At 40.8% G+C, this 24,087-nt stretch overlaps 1 protein-coding gene across 1 annotated transcript in view; it reads left to right on the top strand.

Moving 5' to 3' along the window:
• Nucleotides 1–4,435: 4,435 nt before the first annotated feature.
• The window catches only part of dnah5l (dynein, axonemal, heavy chain 5 like), a 157,819-nt gene continuing 138,167 nt past the window's right edge, over nt 4,436–24,087 (top strand). The window contains exons 1-9 of the mRNA XM_007897565.2: nt 4,436–4,631; nt 9,747–9,847; nt 10,378–10,566; nt 11,845–11,913; nt 12,271–12,345; nt 12,725–12,796; nt 13,753–13,854; nt 14,714–14,900; nt 17,749–17,914. Of these exons, the coding sequence (XP_007895756.2) occupies nt 4,499–4,631; nt 9,747–9,847; nt 10,378–10,566; nt 11,845–11,913; nt 12,271–12,345; nt 12,725–12,796; nt 13,753–13,854; nt 14,714–14,900; nt 17,749–17,914 (1,094 nt within the window). The 5' untranslated portion in view covers nt 4,436–4,498. The remainder of the gene's footprint in view (nt 4,632–9,746; nt 9,848–10,377; nt 10,567–11,844; nt 11,914–12,270; nt 12,346–12,724; nt 12,797–13,752; nt 13,855–14,713; nt 14,901–17,748; nt 17,915–24,087) is intronic.

Below are 24,087 nucleotides of genomic sequence, written 5' to 3' on the forward strand. Positions count from 1 at the left end.
GGGGGGGGGGGGGTCACAGGCAGTCCGGCCCCTGGGGCTGACTCTCAGGCTGAACCCCGGCAAATGGCGGCTCCCCCCCACTACCTCACACAAACCGGAAGTGGCCGCCGAGCAGCGCGTATCCAGGAAGTGACGACGCAGCGCGTGGAGGCGAGTGGTTGTCAAGGAGACGCGTCGTCACAACAACAACCACCACCACAACGAATGGCATTCGTTCAGAGCCCTTTCCAGGCGCTGGACAGTCAGAGTTTTGGACCCGAGCTGGGGGGGGGGGGCGGGGGCGGGGGTCGGGGGGGGTGGGGGGGGGGGGCGGGGTGAACGAAAGCACAGTCGAAGAGGAGGGTCTTGAGGTGGGTCTTGCAGGAGGTGGGGGAGGGAGTTCCCGAGGGTGGGGGCAGAGTGGCAGAAGGCCCACCCACCCACCAATGGTGGGGCGGGCGAGGCGGGGGACGTGAAGCAGCCCGGAGCAGCCCGGAGCCCGCTGAGCGCAGGGAGCGAGTAGGTTGGTGGCGGTTAGGAGGTCGCAGAGGTAGGGGGGAGCAAGGCCGTGGAGGGCTTTGAAGGTGAGGGCCAGGATCTTGAACTTGTATCCTCTGTGTGATGGGAAGCTGGTGGAGTCGGGTGAGGATGGGGGTGAGAGGGACACAGAGTCTGTTGCGGGAGAGGACACAGGCTGCAGAGTTCTGGATGATCTGCAGCCTGTGGAGGGAGGAGTCGGGGAGACCGACAAGCAATGAGTTTGCATAGTCCAGCCTTGAGTCGGGCGATGTTGCGGAGGTGGGAAAGGCAGAGGAGGTCATGGTCCAGATGTGGTGTAGAAAGAATAGCTGAGGGTCAAATAAGACGTCAAAGTTCCAAAACTGGCTTAGCAAGGTGGCGTGTGCACCCACGGATGGTGATGCTGTCCGTGTCTGATTAATAATCCCTTCCCCCTCCTATTCACTTGTTGCTTAAATAATAATAATAATCCTTGCATTTGACATAGCTCCTTATCACATCTTCGAGACTTCTCGAAGCGCTTCACAGAATATACCGTAAAATTAATTGATTGTATATTTTGTGGGTGAATCGCAGCAGCCAGTTTGTGCACCGCAGTGTTCTATAAACAAAACAATAATAAATCGGACATTTTTAATTTCATGACTGTTTATGAGACACTGCTGTGTGCAGTTGGCTGCCGTGTTTCGCCCACAAGTATACGGTCAATTCGCTTTACAGTATATTCTGTGAAGCGCTTTGAGATATCTAGAAGACGTAAAAAGAGCTATATCAAATGCAAGGGTTATTATTATAAACAGTCGTGGATTGAGTGACCACAAAAATCTTGTGTCAGCTCTCTGTATGTCCGTCTTCTGAAAGAGAATGGAGTGTAGCCTCAGACTATGTAGAATCTATTAAATAGTCAAAGGAAGAACTGGAATTTTATGTTGCCTTGTCACATTTAATCATCTCAAACACTAATAACTGATTTATAGGCAGATACAGAACCTACCAGTGCAGGCAAGGCCCCAAAATAGCCATGAGGTGAATGCTCAATTTACCTTAAGGATTGTGTGCCAGGACACACCGGAGAAGCTCTCTTCTCTTTTTGAATTGTGTAATGGGATCTTTAACATCTACCTGAACAGGCAGTATAAACACATTGGATTGCAACAGCCATCTCTGTTCAATTATGCACTGCAGAAAATACAATACAAAATTCAAAGTTACATTTGTATAGCGCCTTTCACGTCTCCCAATACTATACTAAACTACAACATTTTCTCTGAATACTGCCAGTGTCAGTGACTGTCAGTGAAGTACAAACTTAAACTGAACCATTAAACTAGCTCCTGAATGGCTATAACAAAGATCATTTTCTGTTTTTTTCTGTTTTGACTTATATAATTCTACCATCCTTGCTGCCTTTCAACTTACATTTGTTGCTTACATTGACCTATTGCTCAGTATCTTGGAAGCGAGTGGAGTTGGCTTCATGGCGAGAAAGCAATTCACACGAGGACCTAGATTAAGCAGTTGCTGTTGAGTATACCTGGTGCTTGACAATGGACTTAGACTTCGAGAACATAAGATGGTGGTCCAAACACAAGCTGTTCCATGTATGTGATTTCACCATCCTGAAGGCAGATGTTCTTTGAGCTAATGAGGAAACTCTGAGGGTTGGGATGACAGTTTCTGGAAGGCATTGTCCGGAATCCAGGTATGTGAATACATGCCCATATATCCAGGGCTTGTTACCTACCTTGCTTGGTCTTGGTTTGCTAGGGAATAAATAGCTGCTGCAAAGCTCATTTCTAACTGGTGAAACCACCATTCAATAGTTAGGAGTATGTGAAGTAAGAAGGAACAAATTATGCTTGTGCCCTTAAATATAGCCCCTTTTAAGTGAAAAAAGTTCAACTTATTTGTGTTCAGCTCTTTGAAAGCAAGTGCAACTGGTATTTCAATCTTGGATATCTGCTTGATCTAAATTATTTAAATATATTGTAATTTAATTGAGAACAAGCATATTGGAGGGAATACTTAAACTTTTCATATAGTACTTCCATTTTGATAGGGGGTACAGAATACATACAATAGAATTTACATTTGTATAGCACCTTTCACATTGGGAAGATGTCCCAAGGTACTATACAAATGTAATAGGCTACTCCAAACATAGGCTACTCCAAACCATTGCTGGGGTGTACTGCATTGTTGGAGTTGATGTCTTTCGGAATGAGACGTTAAACCAAGTTCCTGTCTGCTTGTTCAAATGGATGTTAAAAATCTCTACTCAGAAAGAAGAGGGGAGTTTCTCCTGGTTGTATATCCTGCAGATTAAATTGGTCATTCACATTATGGCTGTTTGTAGGACATTGCTGTGCACAAATTGGCTCCCGCATTCACCAATGAAATACGCAGTTACTACACTTTAGAGTAAATCCTCTGAAACGCTTGAACTGTCCCTCCCAGAATGAAGACTCCATAACAAATACAAGGTAGGAGTCCTGTAGCATATTTGTTAGAACACTTGCCTCAACAACAACAACAACAAGATTACATTTGTATAGCGTCTTTCACGTCGGGAGGATGTCCCAAGGCGCTAGACAGTGTACAGCATTTCAGACCCGAGCTGGGGTCAGGGGGGAGAAGGGAGGGGAAGTGGAGTGGCCAATGGAATGGTCGAAGAGGAGGATTTTGAGGCGGGACTTGAAGGAGGCTAAGGAGGGGGCGAGGCAGAGTGACTGGGGGATGGAGTTCCAGAGATTGGGGGCAGAGTGGCTGAAGGCTCTTCCGCCAATGGTGGGGCGGGTGGGTTTTGGGACGTGGAGCAGGCCTGAGCCGGCTGAGCGGAGCGAGTGGGCGGGTTGGTAGGGGGTTAGGAGGTCACAGGGGTAGGGTGGGGCGAGGCCTTGGAGGGCTTTGTATGTGAGGACCAGGATCTTGAACTGGATCCTTTGAAGGGTAGGGAGCCAATGTAGTCGGGCGAGAGTGGGGGAGATGGGATCACAGAGTTTGTGCGGCAGAGGACACGGGCTGCAGAGTTCTGGATTATCTGCAGTCTGTGGAGGGAGGAGTTGGGAAGGCCGACAAGCATAGTCGAGCCTGGAGGTGATGAAGGCATGAACAAGAGTTTCAGCGGCCTGAGGGGTGAGGAAGTGACGGAGTCGGACGATGTTACGGAGGTGAGGGAAGGCAGAGCAGGTCATGGCTCACAACTGTGCCTCACAAGTGAGAGGACCTGGGTTATTCCACACGCCTCTGTTTACCTAGCAGTTAGTTAAAACCCGGTTATTCGTCAATTATCAGATCACTTTTTCGAGGGTAATAATCTCTTCAAAAATAAAATGTAAAAAAAAATTTGGTCGCTCAATCCACGACTGTTTGTGGGACACTGCTGTGCGCCATTGGCTTCCGCGTTTCGCCCACAAAAATATACAGTCAATTCAGTTTACAGTATATTCTGTGAAGCGCTTTGAGATGTCTCAACGACGTGATGAGGTGCGCTATCAAATGCAAGGATCACCATCATCATTATTATTATTATGAACACTGTAAGAAATAAGCACATTTCTATAGCAGCTTATCACACAATAAAATCGTCTGGAATTACAGACTCAAGTGGGAGGATTGTCAAACAGGTTTAATTGTGTGTCTGTGGTGTGTTTGTGTGTGTAAAAGTCGCTGCAATAACCAGGTTCCTGCATTGCTGGGAAACTAAAAATGCCAACCTCCCCTGTGGGTTGTGTGGTCTTTTGCACCACGTTACCCGTTTCTTAGCAACTATCCCCACACACACACACACCCCACACACACACACTACAGATAAACTGTTTCAGATCTGTGGTTCACAGGTTCCTCTCTGTGTGTCTCTCTCTGTGTCTCTCTGTGTGTGTGTGTGTGTCTGTGTTTCTCTCCCACACACAGAGCAGGTGTTGGCTGCACTGGGCGGTGGGAGCCAACCCGGGAGGGGAGAGAAGGGGAGGGGAGCCACCCCGAGAGCCTCCCTGTGACCATGGCTGACGGTGAACAAGCGGCCGGGGACACGCTGCCGGAGCTGACGGCTGGAGAGAAAGAGCGGAGCAGAGCAGCCTCTCCCAAACCTGACAGCGACATGTCGCCCCCACTCATCTCCATCAGCTACACTGGTAATAACCCCAGACAGGGTGTCCACCAAGTCCTGTTACCCCCCCCCCCCCACCCCCCACCCCTGTGTGTGTGTGTGTTTTTTTTACAGCCACCAGGCAACAAGTGAAACCTGCAAAGGATGCTGATGACTGGATTAATAATAATAATAATAATAATCCTTGCATTTGATATAGCTCTTTTCACGTCGGGAGGACGTCCCAAAGCGCTTCACAGAACACACTGTAAAGTGAATTGACTGTATAATTGTGGGCGAACGCGGCAGCCAATTGCGCACAGTAATGTCCCACAAACAGTCGTAGATTGAAAATGACCAATTTATTATTGTTTTTTGTTTTGGAGGGATTATTATTAGGCGTGTGGAGTAAGGAAACTTGCCCAAGGTTTCGCCCTCTGCCTGGAATTGAACTCAGGTCTCTCGCTTGCAAAGCGAGTGCTCTAACCACTGAGCTACAGGACTCCACAAAGGACTTCATTTTATTGAATACAAGTGTTTAACTGCATGTCTCTCGCGCCCTGCATTTCACCATCGGCGACCGCACTTTCAGCCACTTACGCTCTTCCTCTATCCCTCCACCTTGGCCCTTCCTTCCCCATCTTTAGGTGGTGCCTAAAGTCCTTCCTATTCGACTGTGCCTGCGGTCACCCACCTCCCAGCTGACACTCGTGCTCCTCCATAGTCAAGCGCTCTGGCACTCTACCCTGTATGAGGGCCACTATGTAAATGCAAGTTGTTGTTAACTGTATTTAGACGTCCAGAGAATCGGTGTGAGCACCATCAATTTCCTAGCACCTAATGATCTGTCACCATGTTCAGTGCAATGTGAGGTGAAATGCATCTCTGTCATCTTGTCTCAGCTCCTTGTTAGTTTTGTATCACTGTTTTGTAATGGGTGGAGAGGAGGGGAGGGCTGATGATGTGGGTAAGGACTTTGTGGACACCCCGTACAGCCCAAGATGGGGCAAATTTCAGATGGTCTATGGAAAAGCAATTTGGTTATCTAAATGACCTTTCCTCATTCCACTACATTTTCCACAAGACTAGAGGGCATAAATACACCACAGACAGTAATAATAAAAAATAATAATCCTTGCATTTGATATAGAGCCTCATCACATCTTCGAGACGTCTCAAAGCGCTTCACAAAATATACTGTAAAGTGAATTGACTGTGTATTTTGTGGGTGAAACATGGCAGCCAATTATGCACAGCAGTGTCCCTCAAACAGTCGTCGATTGAGTGACCTTGTTTTTTTTTGAAGTATTATTATCCCCGAAAAAAGCAATCTGCCAATCGACCAACAACCAGCATAAATACAACACAGACATAAATACAACACATCCAATAGGGAGTTTAGGAATTTATTTAAGCAGAGGGTGGTGAGAATGTGCTATTATTCACTTTTGAAAGCTTTGTTTGAGGCAAAAAAAATCAGTGTGTTTAAGAGGAAGCTTGATGCAAGTCTGAGGGAGAAGGGAATAGAGGGGAAGATGAAAGATAGAGGCTCCTGTGGAGCGTAAACACCATCACAGACTTGGATTCGTAGATGGTAAAACTGCTCAGAAACAGGCCCTCCACACCATCCTAGTGGAGCCAAATAGTCTGTTTTTGTGTTGTGTCATTCTGTGTAATTCTATGCTAATATTTTGCCCTCACTGTATCTGAGTGTTAGCAGTTGGCAAGTTCATTTTCCCATCAATTTTTTCAACAGCCCCCATGTGGTTTGGGTAAGTTAAAACACTTTCAGTTTGGCTCAGTGATGTTTTCATCTCTGATAGATCTCAAGGCATAGAAATGAAGGGAGTATTGTCCATAATTGATTTATTTTTCATCTCTCCACCTGGGAAGTAAGTGCTTGGCCTTTCAGAGATACCATACAGCATAGACCACTTCTCAACGAACTTCTGGGGAAGGACTGCTCCAGGGTAGATTAGAGATAGCAGTAAAGAGTTCAGGATGAGGGAGAATTTCAGATGGTTTGTGGAAAGTAGTTTGGCATGAGTGACATTGAGAGTTCACTCTGGGTGAAATTGCAGGTGCATAACCACTTACTGTTGTCCTATGAGCTCCGAAGCAATAGCTCTGTTGCTCTTTTTATTTTTTGTATCAGTCATTTGGTCTTAATCTCTGGACCTCCCTGGCTCTATCCCTCCGCCTAGCTTATCTGAGATCTAGAGCCGGAAAACAGACTTCTATTAATGTTTTTTAAAAGTTACCTGCAGGATACAAATACTCTGGGACTCCACCTGGCGTGCAGGGCGCAAGTTGTTGTTGTTGGATAAGTCTAACAATGTGTATAGGTAAGTTTAATATGCTTGTATCCAAATTTCATTTGGGGTATATGAAGGTAGGAGGTTACTGGAGGAAGGCTCTAGTTCCCTGGAATGTCTTACCTTTTTGCTTTACTTCAATACTTGTTTTGCATTTATATTGCACTATTTTTGAGAATTCATTGGGAAAGTATAAATCTGGGTTTAATAATAATCCTTGCATTTGATATAGCACTTTTCACGTCGGGAGGACGTCCCAAAGCGCTTCACAGAATACACTGTAAAGTGAATTGACTGTATATTTGTGGGCGAATGCGGCAGCCAATTGTGCACAGCAATGTCCCACAAACAGTCGTAGATTGAAAATGACCAATTTATTATTGTTTTTGGTTTTGGCGGGATTATTATTAGGCGTGTGGAGTAAGGTTTCGCCCTGCCTGGAATTGAACTCAGGTCTCTCGCTTGCAAAGCGAGTGCTGTAACCACTGAGCTACAGGACTCCAAAAAGTATGGCAAATTGGGGTGTAGCTCTGCTGTGTGCGATTGGCTGCTTCATTTTGCCCACAAAATACACAGTCAATCAGGGAAGCGCTTTGAGATGTCTCAACGGCATGATAAAGTGCTGTATGAAAAGTGCTGTATGTATGCATGTATGATTGGTGCCTGAAAGGGTGATGGAAGCTGATTCGATAACAACTTTTAGGAGAGAAATAGATAATTATTTGAGGAGGACAAGTTTGCAGGGCTATGGGGAGAGAGCAGGGGATTGATTTGGGTAACTCTTTTCAAAGAGCCGGCACAGTCACGATGGGCCGAATGGCCTCCTTCTGTGCTGTATAATTCTATGACTCTATGAACTGCAAGGATTATTATTGTTATGCTCCTGATACCACATAGAGTAGGTTGTTTCAGAAGCAGCTTAATTTCCGTGTAAACAAATCTCAGAAGATGATGACAGTTCTGCTCCCAATAGTCTCTTGAATGATTTTTGAGCAGTTCAATGGATGGTCCAGGAATGTTTAAAGATCTGTGTTTTCAATGTTTTTAAAGAATCTGTTCTGCGACCAGTTTTTAATAAATCCTGATTTTGGAGTTCTGCACATTCGGTTATTAGCACATTTACAGAACTCCAAAACTCAGTGATAGTATTTTAAATGCAGCATTAGTTTTGCATGATGCAAGATTAGTTTGGCACTGCATTTAATTACATTACATTTTGAATGTTGTACTTTCCTCACTTTGTTTGTTTATTCTTGCAATTTTTTAGGTTTTTGAGGGGAATGGGTGGTTTGTTGGTCAGAATTTTTTTTTCTGTGGTTATTTCTTTCATTTTATTTCTTGCTATTGAACAATCACACACTCTTTCACAGTTTCATTCTCTCTTTCTTGCTGACTTATTGCCTGCCAGAGCCTTTTTGAGGAAAGAGTTGCAGAATTCAATCTTGACGTGCTCAAAGCATGGATGATGTTTGAGAGATTCCAGATTACACAAGGATCAATGATAGTTAAAAAGCTATGAAGTGCAACCTAATCCTGTAATATAGGCATAAATACATTCTCAAAGGTAGTGTGTATACCAGGGACAATGTGGAAAGACTGTAGGTAGGGAAATACAACAACAACAACAACTTGCATTTATATGGAGCCTTCACGGGGGTAGTGTACCGGAGCACTTGAGAGTGGCATAGTCTGACCCTGAGCCAGGGAGGGATGAGGTGATCATAAACATGATCAAATAAGAAGGTCCTTAGGTGGGATTTGAAAGTGGGGAGGGAGGAGACAAGCTGGAGGGATTGAGGGAGAGAGTTCTAGAGTTTCGGGGCATAGTGGTTCAAAGTGCGCCACCAATGGTGGAAAGGAGGGCAAGAGGTACATGCAGAAGGCCGGAGCCAGTTGAGCAGAGCCAGGGGGTTATGGATTGGGGGGTGTATGGAAATCGGATAGATAGGGAGGCGTGAGGGCATGAAGGGATTTGAAAATGAGCATGAGGACTTTGAAATCGATCCGTTCGCCAATTGGGAGTCAGAGGAGCTTGGCTAGAACTGGTGTGATAGGGGTATGTAGTTTATTATGGGTGAGTATGCGGGCAGCAGAGTTTTGGATCAGCTGGATCCTGTGCACATTGGAAGTGGGGAGACTGGCAAAGAGGACATTTGAGGAGTTGGGAGGTGACGAATGCCTGGAGGCAGGCAATGTAGTGGAAGTGGAGGAAGGCGGAGCCAGCCAAGCAGAGGCAGCGGGTGTTGGAGTTGGGGGATGGTAAGCAGGTCAGATAGGTGGGGAGATCAAGGGCATGAATGATTTGAAAACGAGCGAGAGGATCTTGAAATCGATCCGATCGATAATTGGGAGCCAGTGAAGCCAAGCAAGTCTGGAAATAAAATAAACTGAGAATGCAGAATCATGCCTATGAGGGTCAAAGGGATCAGTACAATTCTTCAAATGATTGTTAATAATAATAATAAATAATAATCCTTAAATTTGATATAGCGCCTTATCATGTCATCAAGATGTCTCAAAAAGCTTCACCAGATTTACTGTTAAGTGGTTTTTAACTGTGTATATTGTGCTGTAGAATTAAACAAGCAAATATTTCAGGTAAGAATTTGATTACCAATTAAGAATTGTTTCTTTCCTCGTCTCATTCAATGTCCATCTCATCAATACCTCCCCGACTGCCCTTTTGGACATCCACCTGCCTCTCACTCCCCCCCCCTTGACCACCACCCTCAGTTCGGGTACCAAGCCAGTATTGTTAAGCCTCTTGTAATGTTCTTACGACCTGAAAGGCATGATTTGAATGTATATTTGTATTGTAAGAATAAACATTTCTGGCCATTTTTCAGCTGGAGAATCTAAAGGTCACAGGCGTGTAGGAGGTACTAAATGGATGCACTCTGGATTAGGAGCATCTCCTACCGCACCATCTCCAACTGCATCTGTGTCAGTAAGTGATTTATTATGCAAATTTTGGAGGGTATTTTACCCCAGTTTAAGAATGTTTCAACACCAATTAAAATAATGCAGCAAAGTGCCCTTTGCATTCATTTATTTTATAATTATTTTAATTCCTGACAATAAAATTAAAATCAAGCAGATAAGATTTGAAAAAAGTTTTATTATTAAAGCCTTCCTTTGTTAAGTTGATCATTCATACATTCTTTTCCATCTGAAATCTTCTTTGTCACAGTACAATTTAACTATTCAGAGCTAATTGATTACTGACTAATGGATTGATAAAAATGGGGGTTGGGGGAGAAGAGTCAGAGAAACTAGCAAGGTCAGATTCTGTAACAATAAGATGTCCATTTCATTTGAAAATTGCATATCATCTCAACAATGCCACAAAGTTACATGGACAGCAGTGTTAGCCTACAGGAATGTTTGAAGGTGGGAAGCAGATGTGGATTGAGAATAATTAAAATAAAAAACAATGCCATTATGTGGTCTAAGTTTTGTTTCCTCTCCTATCATTAGACTCAGGGAAAGAAGATGGTGGTGTTTTCTACTGAGGCAAAAAAGGAACTGGCAAAACAAGCCAAAGCAACAAAGGAAGAACGCAGATCCCACTTGGACTCCCGGCACAAATATCTCATATGCAAATTGGCAGATGGGACTGGCCAGGAGGAATCCGTTGTGGAGGATTCTATTATTGGAGATGAAAGGGTAAGGTTTGATACTTTAACTACTTATACTAATGTGCAGTTAAAAACTTTTGAATAATATAAAATAATATAACATTTGAATAATATAAAATATTGCTGTGCAGATGTTAGCCAATAACTGCACAGTCACTCCACTTCACAGTGAATCCTGTAAAGAGTTTTGAAATGTCCTCCCACCATGAAAGGTACATCAAATGCATGGATATTATTATTATTCTCATGAATCTATGTGCCATAGCTCCAATAACTTTTATAACTTTTCATTGTCCTGCATCCAAAACTTTGCACAGTATTCCAGCTGAACCTTAATGAACATCTTATTATTAATAATAATAATAATCCTTGCATTTGATATGGCGCTTTTCACATCTTCTAGACGTCTCAAAGAGCTTCACAGAATATGGTATTAATGTCCATTGCCATATTGTTCCTTTGAATTCAATGGTTCGGTGTCTAAAACCCGGAATCCTCTTTGCTCTTATAACAGTCTTCTCTAGCTGTAATCTTACTTTAACAATGTATGTATTTGTGCTTCTATATCCCACTGGCCCTCCACTCTATTGAGAATTTTTACCACTTAGGGAATATTTCCATTCTCTGTTGTATACTTCGTTTTTCTGTATTGAATTTAATTCTCCATAAATCCACCAACACTTTGCTAAACTGTCAATATCTGCTGCACTCTTTGTCACTATAAGCCTCCTAATTCATCATCATTTGTCAAGTTGGATATGATTGCCTCTGCGACATCCAGATCATTAATGTAAGTGAAGAACAAGAGAGGTCCCAACACTAATCCCTGAGATAACTGACTAACTACCCACTGACAATCAAAATAAGCCTAATTTAATTTTCATTTTCTGCCATCTACTACCATCTTCAACCATTCCTCTATCCAATTTGTTACTTTTCTATCAATCTCATGCACCTTAAATTTTGGCCGTGATTCTCGTATGTGGAACCTTATCAAATCCAAATATACTATGTATTATATATTTCCAAGACCAAATGTTTAATTTTCGTTTGAAGTCTTGCATAACTTCGGATGAAAGTGTAACATTTCAATTGTTTCTTATTCTGGGATTAGAGTAAATAGCTCCAGTGGTGGAGAAAACACCAGCATAAACTGTGCTGCAAATTTTCTGTGTGATTAAAGACGTATTTGTATAGTTCTGCTCATCTTTGTAAGTATTTCATGATAATCAGTAATCAAAATGTGTAGCAAAAGTCTCTTGGAATAATATCCATGCAATTAAAATGAATCAATTTTCTCTTCCAGTTTAACATGATTGAAGAATTCTTTGCACCAAATGGATCGAAAAAATTACTCTTTTTCTATCAAGAGACCGTTCCAGTAAGTGTTCACATATTCAAGCCAACCAGTTCCTTGCTAAATGTTGGTGTTGTGTCTTTCACAGTAATGAGCCCCAAACTATTGAAATTGAATTTTTCGGGTCGTATGTTGAAGTCTAAAAATCTTTAGATTAAATAAAATATTTTTATTGCTAAAACAAGAATTCTCTAAAACACATTCTAAAATACTGATTTGCGGCTGTTCAAGGTACTGTAGCATTAACTCACTGACAGGCTGAATGATAAGTGAATGTTTTTAAGAGTCTGTTGAATTAAAATGACTAGGCACCATCCTAAAGTATTGATCTCAGTTGTTTAACAATTGGATTGTTCAATTCTATAGCCCAGAGAGCACAGATTTTCAAGTGCAGGCACTTCCAAAAGCTCAGCCCAGAAGAAGCTTTTTATAACAACTGGTTCTGCAGAGGTAAGACAAAACTGTTTGTACTCAGTTAATGTTATTTCTTGATTTATGTATTTTTCTGCAAAGCGAATATTGCTGGAATATAATTATTATACACACCTGAGTTGTGAAAGATGCATCTTTTGCAATTCTGTAACTTTCTGTACCAGAATCAAATTGTAGATTACAAAATTAAAACATTGGAAATTTGCGCAATAAAGTGTGATTCTCAGTACTTAAAGATTTCTTTCTCTTTCAGATGATGATTGATATGTTGCACATTTATAGCATTTTCTGCATTTGTTTAAGATTTCCAGCCTGTTTTCTTTTTATACCTGTGCATTTGGATTGTTTGAAAATCCTTCAGTGCAGTAATTCTGTTTCTTGCATGCCCATTTTGCAGGGTTTGACTGGTTCTTGCTTATTCTTTCTCAGAACTACTGACAAATCAATCAGCACAGCTAATGTGTTTCAGGTCAGTTTCCTTCTGTGAATCAGTGCATTACATTAGCATTAAACATTATTTAGCAACACTGAAGCATTTACCATAGTGAAATATATTCTGAAACTACCCTTTCAATTTTGCATTATGGGCCTTGGTCCTTGACCTAACTTTCTCAATTTTAAAACGTTTAGAAATAATTTATCAGCATGATGCAGTATATCCATTAGCTGCTCTCACAAGATAATAATAGCTGGAATTTATATCGTACGTTTTGCTTCAAAAGAAACATTTCAAAGTACTTTACAACTATAATTGGGTAAAATGAAAGTTATGTGTAGGCAAAGGTTACTTTAATTGTGATTGTGATTTCTAAAATCTGACCTTTTTGTTGCAATGTGCAATGGTTTGCAGAATATAAAATATGCACCAAAAGTCGTCTTTCAAATTGACATTTTCTGCCAGTTACAATCTACAATGCACATTTCAGCAACATTACCTATATTAGACAATTATTTTCTGTGACTGCCACAATACGCACAGACGGCAAATTCCGTGCACAGGATTGGAATAAAAGCAATGCACAGTGATCAGTTCCTACACACTAAAGTATTGTTATATTCATATGATGAAGTAAGTGCAATCAGTTTTGTTTCACCTGGAAAGACCAGATTATAGACATGCTGCAAAAATTACTGTTGGGGAGAGCAAACTGGCTGTATGAGGGTAGGAGTTAGGTGGTTTGTACAAGAGGTTTCTGGACCTTTCAGATATTAGCCTTTCTGTCACCATTGCATTAGTCTGATGCAATAGACGTCAAGTATATCTCAAGATATTTTTCCTGTTAAATGGTTTGAAGTCAATCACTATTCAAGAGGTTTATTATTGATCTTGTTTGATCAGTTAGAAGCTACATATTTGCAGATTTATTAGTGTAAATGTTATGACCATATAGCTGACTCATAACAGAAGGTTTCTTTTTTACATAGGAGGTGAATTTCTGTATGCTTGATTGCTCTGAAGGGAATTTACTTCAAGGGCTGGAGAAACTTCTTGCCAGTGTAATGGTGCCTGCACTGCGATCTCAAGAGGTAAGCTCTCTCAAATGATCTCTAGACTGGAACAACTCCTAGCTTTACTCGAATGATCATAAACACAACTTTAATTAATTTTCTATCACACAAGAGGGAAAAAAGCAATTTGGTCATTATGAAAAACTAGTAAAGTAGCCCCACCTTGGATGAGCGGTAGGAAGGATGTCTTATGTAGGATACCAACTGTTGGTATGAGTTTAATTGTACTTTTTCAATGAATCTCTGTCTTCTATTTGTTTTTGTTTGACTTTGTGGTTTTCTCTACCATCGCCTTGTATGTGTGCGTGCGTGCATGGGAGACTGGAGTAGGAATTCACTTGGGTCTAGATTTGTTCTATCTGTAAGTTTATTTAATAACTACAGAAAAAAATGGCTTCAAAGTTAGTCTTGAAATATAGAAATTGCTAAATTCTATATACAATTCTGACTTTAGATTAGAGGAGCTTCACTCTTACAATTTATTATGCCATCAGAACTCACTGCATTGCTTGCAGGTATCCATTTTTCTACATATTTACAACCAAACTTTTATAATTATTTTTTCCAACATTTTAAGTGTGATTGTTAGGAATATTGCACAACTTTATATGAAGGTTGTTTCCTAATATTCCAAATCTATTTGCCACGGTCACTCAATTGTTGAACTTAAGCACTTAATTTTGTTAACGCATTGAGTTAGATAAATATTCAACTTAGCTGAATTCTCACCTGTTGCCTTTCAGCTAAAATCCAATTCATACCAATGAAACAAATGACTCACTTCAACTATTGCTCTTATAGATTACTAAAACACCATAACTCCTTTAAAATATTTAGCCTAATATTTTCTTTTTTAAATTTTCCTCCAAATGAGCAGAACTGGGGATCTGTAAAAGATGGGCTGAAGAATGCCGAAGTTCAAGAATTCCTTGAATCCTTGGACAAATTTGTAGGCAATCTGTCTTCTGCCAGAAAAAATATGGAGAGCAACATTATACTGGAGGATGTAGACTCAAGATACAGCCTAGACAATCTGCATAATGTTTCTGATTTCATGGTTGCAGGTATTGTATTAACTTTTCACCTCCCTCTTTTCAGTTTCTTCAGTACTCCTAATTTTTTCTCTATTTGTTTTAGCATTAATTTTAATGTAACACAAATCGATGTAGTTATTTTTGTTTAGTAAATCAAATTATCATGGAAAATGCACATTTCTACTTTATCGAGGAATTGTATAGTTTTTTTGAAAGCTGCTGAATTAATATATTCTATTTGATAAATTTGTACCCTTTTTCAAAAAAATAGCAATTTCTTGGTTGAGATTATATTATAAAATGTATTATAAAATATTATAAGATGTTTTGTGGTTTCATACATTTGGCTAATTGTTTTTGTATGTAGCAGCAAAAATGAATGGAAAGTTATTTTTGCTGTAGTAACTCATTGCATTGTGTGTGTGTGTACATATATTATATTTTTGTTTCATTAGACAAGAGGTATCCTTCCACGAAACCTACCCTACCGTAATTATTCTCCACATAAAGAAATTCTTCCTGGTGCATGTCCTAAAATTGCCTTTCGCAACTTGAACATATATTCTCTTTTCTGCTGCCTTGGCCTATTTGAAACTATTCTTCTGGGTTTATTTTCTCATTCCCATTTAGAATCTCGTATAGCTCTATTAATTCCCTCTGAAACAATTTATTTCCAGATTAAAGAACCCTGGCTTGTCCAGTTATTCCTCATAGCTCCGTCTGTTTACGATGAGAATTATTCCTGTTGTTCTGATTCACAACATCTCTATGTTATGATGTTGATATTCTACATAGTACAATAGATGTGGGCTCATTGGAACACTTTACAACTTAAGGATGACTTCTATGGATGTGAACTATACCTATTTGGTAATGTAGCCTAGCAATCTCTTTTCCTTGTTTGCTGTTCCCTCGACAGGGTAAGTGACGAGTGAACTTGAACTTGACAAATTCTCTCCTATTGTACATGGAGAACATGCACATCCTATTTTCACTTCTCATATGCCATACTTTGCGTGCATTTATTTGTCACAATTATGTATGGATTATGTATTCAGATTGATGAATCTGATTTCTGTTCAAGCTTGAAAAAGGTGAAACTGTTTGTAATGAAGCCAATGTCATGCCTGAGGAGTATAACCATATCTTTCCTATTGCTCTTTTTTGACAAATATCAATTGTTCTACTACAAGGATTTTGAAATTAATATTTTTGAATTTACAGTACATTTTTGTGCTTACCGAACCATGTTGTAAAACAAGCCATGCTTTCACACTTATAACCTGCAACATCCAAAATAAACTTGGTTTGAATATTTTTCTTACTTTGGTTTAGATTATAGTATTTGCATATCAAAAGTTTCTTGGACACAAATATTAGCTTTTGAAAGAATGAGGATATCTGTGACCAAAAAGTAACTGTATAAAGATATTGAAAAGATGGTTATTGGTTATGAAGTCCCGGGGCATAGAGGTTAGCAAGCTCGCCTTTCAAGTGAGTGGACCCGAGTTTGATTCCTGGGCAGGGCGAAACCATAGGCGGTTTCATTCCGTTTATCCAGCAGTAAGGAAGAACCAGGTTGTCAGTCGATTGGCAGATCACTTTCTGGGGGAAATGTTTTGTATGTAGCACTTTTTACTCTGTGTCAGAAGGTTGTGGTTTCAAACTCCACATCGGGTCTTAGAACCACAAAGTCTAAGGTGACACTATAATGCAATACTGGGTGTGGTGATAGATTATAGGAGGTGCTGTCCTTTGGATGAGATGTTAAACCGAGTTTCAGGTGGATGTTAAAGATGCCAAGGCACTATTCGAAAAGAGAGTTTCTCCTGGTGTCAAGGCTAACAATCCCCCCAAATAAATAAAATGGTCACTCACCCCATGGCTGTTTATGAGGCACTGCTGTGCGCAACTGGCTGCTGTGTTTCACCCACAATATACACAATCACTCTACAGTATATCCTGTGAAGCACTTTGAGATTACTAAATGACGTGATACAGTGCAATGTCAAATGCATATATATAAAACTTTAGATCATTGCACTTTTAAAAGCTGTTTTTATATAAGATATGGTAAAATACTGGTAAAATGGTATAAGGTAAAAACTGTTTCTGATCTAATTAATAAAAAACACTTGTAGAAAATAAACTCCATTAGCAAGGTTGGGGGTAGTTTTGTCAAAAGCTTTGTCTGATGCGATGTAGCTGCTTAAGATTTCTTTAGGCAAAGAGAATGAGAAAGCTTACCCGTCATGAGGAAAATAAGTCAAAGGATGTAATAATAATAATACTTGCATTTGATGTAGTGCCTTATCAGGTCTTTGAGACGTCTCAAAGCGCTTCACAGAATATACTGTAAAGTGAATTGGCTGTATATTTGGTGGGAGAAACGCGGCAGCCAATTGCACACAGCAGTGTCCCACAAACAGGCAGTGATTGAGTGACCTATTTTTTTCAAGGAATAATAGTTATGTACCTGGGCAAAAAGTGTATTAGTAGATATGGGTAAGAGACCCAAAAATATTATGAAAGAGATTATTATTCATAAAGAACTGCTGTGAATTAATAAAATGGCAGAGCAGACTCGATCGGTCAAATAGCATAATCCTGACCCCAGTGGTTGTAATCTTTCTGGATAGATTTTTTTCAGTCTGATATTCCAATTTAAATGGGAATTAGTCAAAGACTTCTGGAAATAAAATAATATTAAAGGCTATGGCGGAAGAGCAGCGGAGTGAGATTAGAGTAAAAGTACCAGTGGGAAAGCGAACCCCAAAATTGATTGAGTGGGTCAAATAACCTAATTCTATGCTGTAAACTTGCTATGATTCCTGGAATGAATAACTAAATTAAGTGAAGATTATGCTTTAACTTCTAGCCGGTAATACTGAATTTGTGGAGCAACTTGAGAGTGTGCTGACGGTCTGGACTAAACGGATAGAGAATGTCTTGGCTGAGAGTGAGCAAATGAGAAAGGAGGCTGACGATATAGGCCCTTCTGCAGAACTGGATCATTGGAAGAGCAGAATGGCAAAGTTTAACAGGTATGCACTATATTAGTGTATTTTTGTCTTTCTTCAGCTATATCAAGCCATAAGAAAGCATACAAAGTTGGAGCACAGAATCCTATTTAGCCCATTGAATATGTGCCGGCTCATTGGAAGAGCAACCTACTCAATCCTATTTTGTTGCCTCCACTTTCCCTCTCCCACCAAAAATCTGCAAATTACTTATTTTTAGACATCTATCCAGTTCTTTCTTGAAAGCTATTGTGCATTCCACATCCTAACAACTGTGTGTGTGTGTGAGTGAGTGTGTAAGAAAAATCCTCCTCATCTTCCCCTTTGTTTTTTCATATATATATAGTATATAAAAGATATACTTTCCTCCCAATATGAAAGGCACTATACAAATGTAATCTTGTTGTTTCTTTGCTGATTATTGTAAATTGATTTCCTCTAGTCACTGACTCACTGGTGGAAGTAATTTCTCTCTAGTAAAACTCTAATATTCCAGAACAAAATAAATTTTCACTTAGAAAAACATGGGTTAATAAAGGCAGCTAACATGGATTTATTAAAGGCAAATTATGTCAAACAAACCTGATCAGAGTTTTTTGGTAATGGAGAGCGTGGATGAAGGTAGGGCAGTTGATGTAGTTTATATGGATTTCAAAAATGAGTTTGATAAAGTGCCACATAAGAGACTTGTAAGCAAAATCATGTTCGACCCTCAATTATCCTTCCTCCCCCACATCTGGTCCCTCACCAGCACCGCTTTCTTCCACCTCTGACGCATTGCCTGTCTCCACCAATACCTCTCCCCAAAAGCCGCTGAAACCCTGGTCCATGCCTTTGTCACCTCTCGACTGGACTACTCTAACGCCCTCCTCGCCGGTCTCCCATCGACTACCATCCATAAAATCCAACTTATTCAGAACTCTGCCGCCTGCATTCTCACCCGCACGAACCTCCGCTCCCGGATAACCCCAGTCCTTGCCAGACTGCACTGGCTGCCTATCCCAGAAGGATCGATTTCAAGATCCTCACCCTTGTATTCAGGTCCCTGCACTCCTCTGCATCCCCCCTACCTCTCTGACCTCCTCTCTCCTCAAAACAATACCCATTGCCTTTGTTCCTCCAGGTCTGGCCTCCTCCTCGTCCCCCGAGTCCTCCGCTCCACCCTCGGCGGCCGTGCCTTCAGCCACTATGCCCCGAGGCTCTGGAATTCCCCTCCTCACTCCCTTCGCCTCGCTCCCTCCCTTCCCATTTTCAGGTCTCTGCTGAAGACCTTTTTGACTGTGCCTTTGTTCACCTTCCTCCCCTTCCCCCCGGCTCGGTCCCGGGAGCCGTTACTGTAAAGCGCTCTGAGACGCCGTCCAGCGTGGAGGGCGCTATATAAATCCAAGTTGTTGTTATTGTTGACCTGGGGGTTCATATAAGTAAATCTTTGAAGGTTGCAGGACAGGTAGATAAAGCTGTTTCTTAAAAAAAAGCATACGGGATACTAGGCTTTATAAATAGAAGCATAATAATAATCCTTGCATTTGATATCGCGCTTTTCACGTCGGGAGGACGTCCCAAAGCGCTTCACAGAACACACTGTAAAGTGAATTGACTGTATATTTGTGGGCGAACGCGGCAGCCAATTGCGCACAGCAATGTCCCACAAACAGTTGTAGATTGAAAATGACCAATTTATTATTGTTTTTTTTGAGGGATTATTATTAGGCTCTGTGTGGAGTAAGGAAACTTGCCCAAGGTTTCGCCCTCTGCCTGGAATTGAACTCAGGTCTCTCACTTGCAAAGCGAGTGCTCTAACCACTGAGCTACAGGACTCCACAAAATAGAATACAAAAGTCAGGTAGTTATGATGAACATTTATAAAACACTGGTTAGGCCTCAGCTAGAGTACTGTGTTCAGTTCTGGGTCCCACACTTTACGAAGGATGTCAAGGTATAGGAGAGGGTGCAAATTAGATTTACCAGGATGGTGCCAGCTATGAGGACTTCAGTTATCTAAGAATATAAGAACATAAGAATTAGGAGCAGGAGTAGGCCATTCGGCCCCTCGAGCCTGCCCTGCCATTTGATAAGATCATGGCTGATCTTCTGACCTAACTCTAATTACCTGCCCTATCCCCATATCCCCTAATCCCTCTATTTTTAAAAAATCTATCAGTCTCAGCCTTGAAAATGTTCAAGGACTGAGCACCTACAGCCTTCTGGGGTAGTGAATCCCATAAATTCACTACCCTCTGAGTGAAGAAATGTTTCTTCAACTCTGTTCTAAAAGGCTGACCCTTAATTTTAAGACTATGACCCCTGGTTATAGATTCTCCTACCAGGGGAAACAGACCCTCAGTGTCTACTTTATCAGCTCTTTAAGAATCTTATATGTTTCAATAAGATCTCCCCTAATTCTTCTGTACTCTGGAGAATATAGCCCTACTTTATTCAGCCTATCCTCATAGGTCAGTCCCCTTATCCCGGGAACTAACCGAGTGAATCTACACTGCACACCCTCTAGGGCAAGTATGTCCTTTTTTAAATAAGGAGACCAAAACTGCACACAATACTCTAGGTGCGGTCTCACCAAGGCCCTATTCAGTTGCAGCAAAACTTCCCTACTCTTGTACTCTAAACCTTTTGCAATGAACACTAACATGCCGTTCACCTTCTCAGTTGCTTGCTGCACCTGCAAACTAACTTTTTGAGACTGGTGTACAAGGACACCCAAATCCCTCTGAACACTAACACTATCTAATCTCTTCCCCTCTAGAAAATAATCTGTTTTTCTATTTTTGCTACCTAGGTGAATAACTTCACACTTCCCCACATTAAGTTCCATCTGCCACCTACTGCCCACTCCCCTGGTCTATCTATATCCTGTTGCAATCTTTATGCATTATCCTCAGAGCTTACTCTCCCACCTAGTTTAGTGTCATCCGCGAATTTAGATATGTTACATTAATGTCCTCGTCTAGGTCATTGATATGAATGCTCTAGAGAGGCTAGAGAAGATAGGATTATTCTCCTTGGAGTAGAGAAGGTTAAGAGGAGACTTAATAGAAGTTTTCAAAATTATGAGGGGATTCGATAGGGTGAACAAGGAGAAACTATTTCCACTGGTGTGTGGGTCGGTAACAATAAAATACCGTTTTTAAAATAGTTTTTAAAAGATACAGAGGGGAGATGAGGAGAAATTTTTTCACACAACGAGTTGTTGGGATCCGGAATCCATTCCCTGAAAGGGTGGTGGAAGCCGATTGGATAACTGCTTTTAAGAGGAGTAGATAATTATTTGGGGTGGACAAGTTAGTTTGAAGAGCTATGAGAAGAGAGCGGGAGAGTGGGATTGAATTGGATAGCTCTTTTCAAAGAGCCGGCACAGACACGATGGGCCGAATGGCCTCCTTCTGTGCTGTATAATTCCATGATTCCATGAAAAGGTAATTGACCTGAAACATTAACTCATGTTCCTCTCTCCATGGATACTTCGTGGAGTCCTGTAGCTCAGCGGTTAGAGCACTCGCTTTGCAAGCGAGAGACCTGAGTTCAATTCCAGGCAGAGGGCGAAACCTTGGGCAAGTTTCCTTACTCCACCCAGAGCCTAATAATAATCCCTCCAAAACCAAAAACAATAATAAATTGGTCATTTTCAATCTACGACTGTTTGTGGGACATTGCTGTGCGCAATTGGCTGCCGTGTCCGCCCACAAATATATAGTCAATTCACTTTACAGTGTGTTCTGTGAAGCGCTTTGGGACGTCCTCCCAACGTGAAAAGCGCTATATCAAATGCAAGGATTATTATTATTATTACTGCCTGATTTGCTGTGTGTTCCCAGTGACTTCTGTGTTTATACCACTTTACACTATATTCTGTGAAGCGCTTTGAGATGTCTCAAGAATGTGATGAGGCGCTTTATCAAATACAAAGATAATTATTATCCTAAATATTTGTCTTAAACTTTGCCTATCTGTTATCCACTTTAAAAAACGCTAAATTCCAAAAGCTTGTATAATTTGAAGTACACCACACAAATGTCAAGTCAGTATATTTTCAGAGAAAAACTTAATTTTTAGAGTGAAACTTCTTTACTTCGCTTTCAAATGAATTATTTTCTACAGCCTTTGATCCTCTAAATCTCATTACTCTTTCCATTTTCCAGTTATTTCACAGAATCGCAACACTCCACCGAATCTGATCTTAATCCATTGCCCTTCTAGACTGAACACTCTCATGCAGCTTTTTCTGTCTTATCAATTTTTACTTGCAGTACCCTAAAAGACTCATTCAGCATTCTTCCCTTTACACCATGAGAACACTCAGAGATCTGTAGATATACAAGTGTTCAATAAATTTGGGCAGATTACGCATTGCCAAGGAAAGTGCAATAGGTGTACTGTTTAAATTGTGAGTTTAGATCAGCTCCAAGTGTAATGATAATGGCATAAATAAAATGTTGACAAAAAATGTAGTGGAAACAAAATGCTATTTTTTTTAAAAAAAAGTAAAGATAATAATGTAATTTTTGTTTATCTTTTTGCTGTTTGCTCACAAGAATGCACACAGTCACACCACTTACCAGTATATCTTGTGAAACCCTTTGAGACATCTCGATGACGTGATAAGGTGCTATACCAACTGCAAGGATTATTATTATTTGTTTATCAGGGTTCCTAAACCATACATCAGAGCCTGACCATGAAGAGTTCCTGCACCAGACACCACTCCCTATTCATGCAGAAGCTTCCTAAATTATACAGCATTCCTTCACCATGAAAGAGTCTTCCTCTATCGTACACTATTCTTAATCATGACACTAAACAAGGAATCTGATCCCAGATCTACTTTGTAACTAGCCACCAAGATGTACATTAGAGTAGTTTGGAGGTATTTGGTCATCTGATCTTCCCTTCTTCTAGGAAAATGCTTGGTATCTCACTCTGCATCTTACCTTGACAGCACAGCTGTGTTAAACTCACTATGTGGGAATTTGTACATTTGATTCTGTGTCTTTTCAAACTTTGATGGAAAGCAATGAAAACCCAATGTATCAATCTATCAAGAAAATAGCTAACACAGGTGAAATCTGCATAAGTCACTGACTCCATTCCTATTCTCTGAACTGGATGGAAGCCTGTGTCCTTTAAATGTTGAAGCCAAGGATAATCATGTTCAGAGTTAATATTAAAAGACTTGCTTGACACCAGGACACCATGTGCCTAATACTTTCCAGAATTAGGTAAGCCGGATGCATCTCTCCAGGGAGAGAGTGCACATTCCATTCCAACAATCTATCTCTGGAATTTCCATGTGTAGGTGGGATGCATGGAAATCTCAGTTTGGCTTGGATTCTCTTAAGAAAGATGATGGGTTTCTGTCGGATACCTGGCTGACCAACAAAAGGGAAAGTCCTTACCCAATGCCAGTATCTATGATATGGTGTTGTAATATAATAATCTTTGCAATTGATATTGCGCCTTATCAAATTGTCGAGATATCTTAAAGTGCTTCACAGGATATGCTGTAAAGTGGATTGAATGTGTCATTTGTGGGTGAAACACAGCAGCCAATTGTACACAGAAATGTCCCCCAAACAGCCATGAAGTGAGTGACCAATTTTATTTGGGGGATTGTTAGCAGGAAATCTCTGTTCTCTTTTCAAATAGTGCCATAGGATCTTTAATGAACACGCAGTCAGGACCTCGGTTTAACATCTTATCCAAAGGACTGAATCTAATAATGCGATAATAATCTCAGCACTGCATTGGAGTGTCAGCTTGAACTATGTGATTCCAAGTCCTGACAGGGAGCTTGAAACCACAACCTTCTGATTTGAAGGCGAAACTGCTAGCACTGTGCCAGGCTGATATGTGGTGTTATTGATTTTTTTTGCCTAACAGTGAACTAAAGTTGTGAATACACTGGTGTATGTGGGAGATTAGCTTCAAACTAACTGGATATGTCAACGTTTGTCTGTGTAAAGTGATATTTTATATATTTCTGCATGCTGCTTGAATCCCTTGAATAGCTGAAGTAGTCCAAAACATTATCTAACTGAGTCAACTGTTCAGTACTTAGACAGGAGTGAGCGAGATAACCCGACTGGGAACTTGGAACAATTCAAATGAAGACACTCTGCAATTTGTGGACTGGCATCTTCATAAAGTGATTCAAGGCCAGGAATCCCACTTAATCACCTTTTAAT

Source organism: Callorhinchus milii, unplaced genomic scaffold (genome assembly GCF_018977255.1).
Source record: "Callorhinchus milii isolate IMCB2004 unplaced genomic scaffold, IMCB_Cmil_1.0 Scaffold2, whole genome shotgun sequence".
Classification (NCBI taxonomy): Eukaryota; Metazoa; Chordata; class Chondrichthyes; order Chimaeriformes; family Callorhinchidae; genus Callorhinchus; species Callorhinchus milii.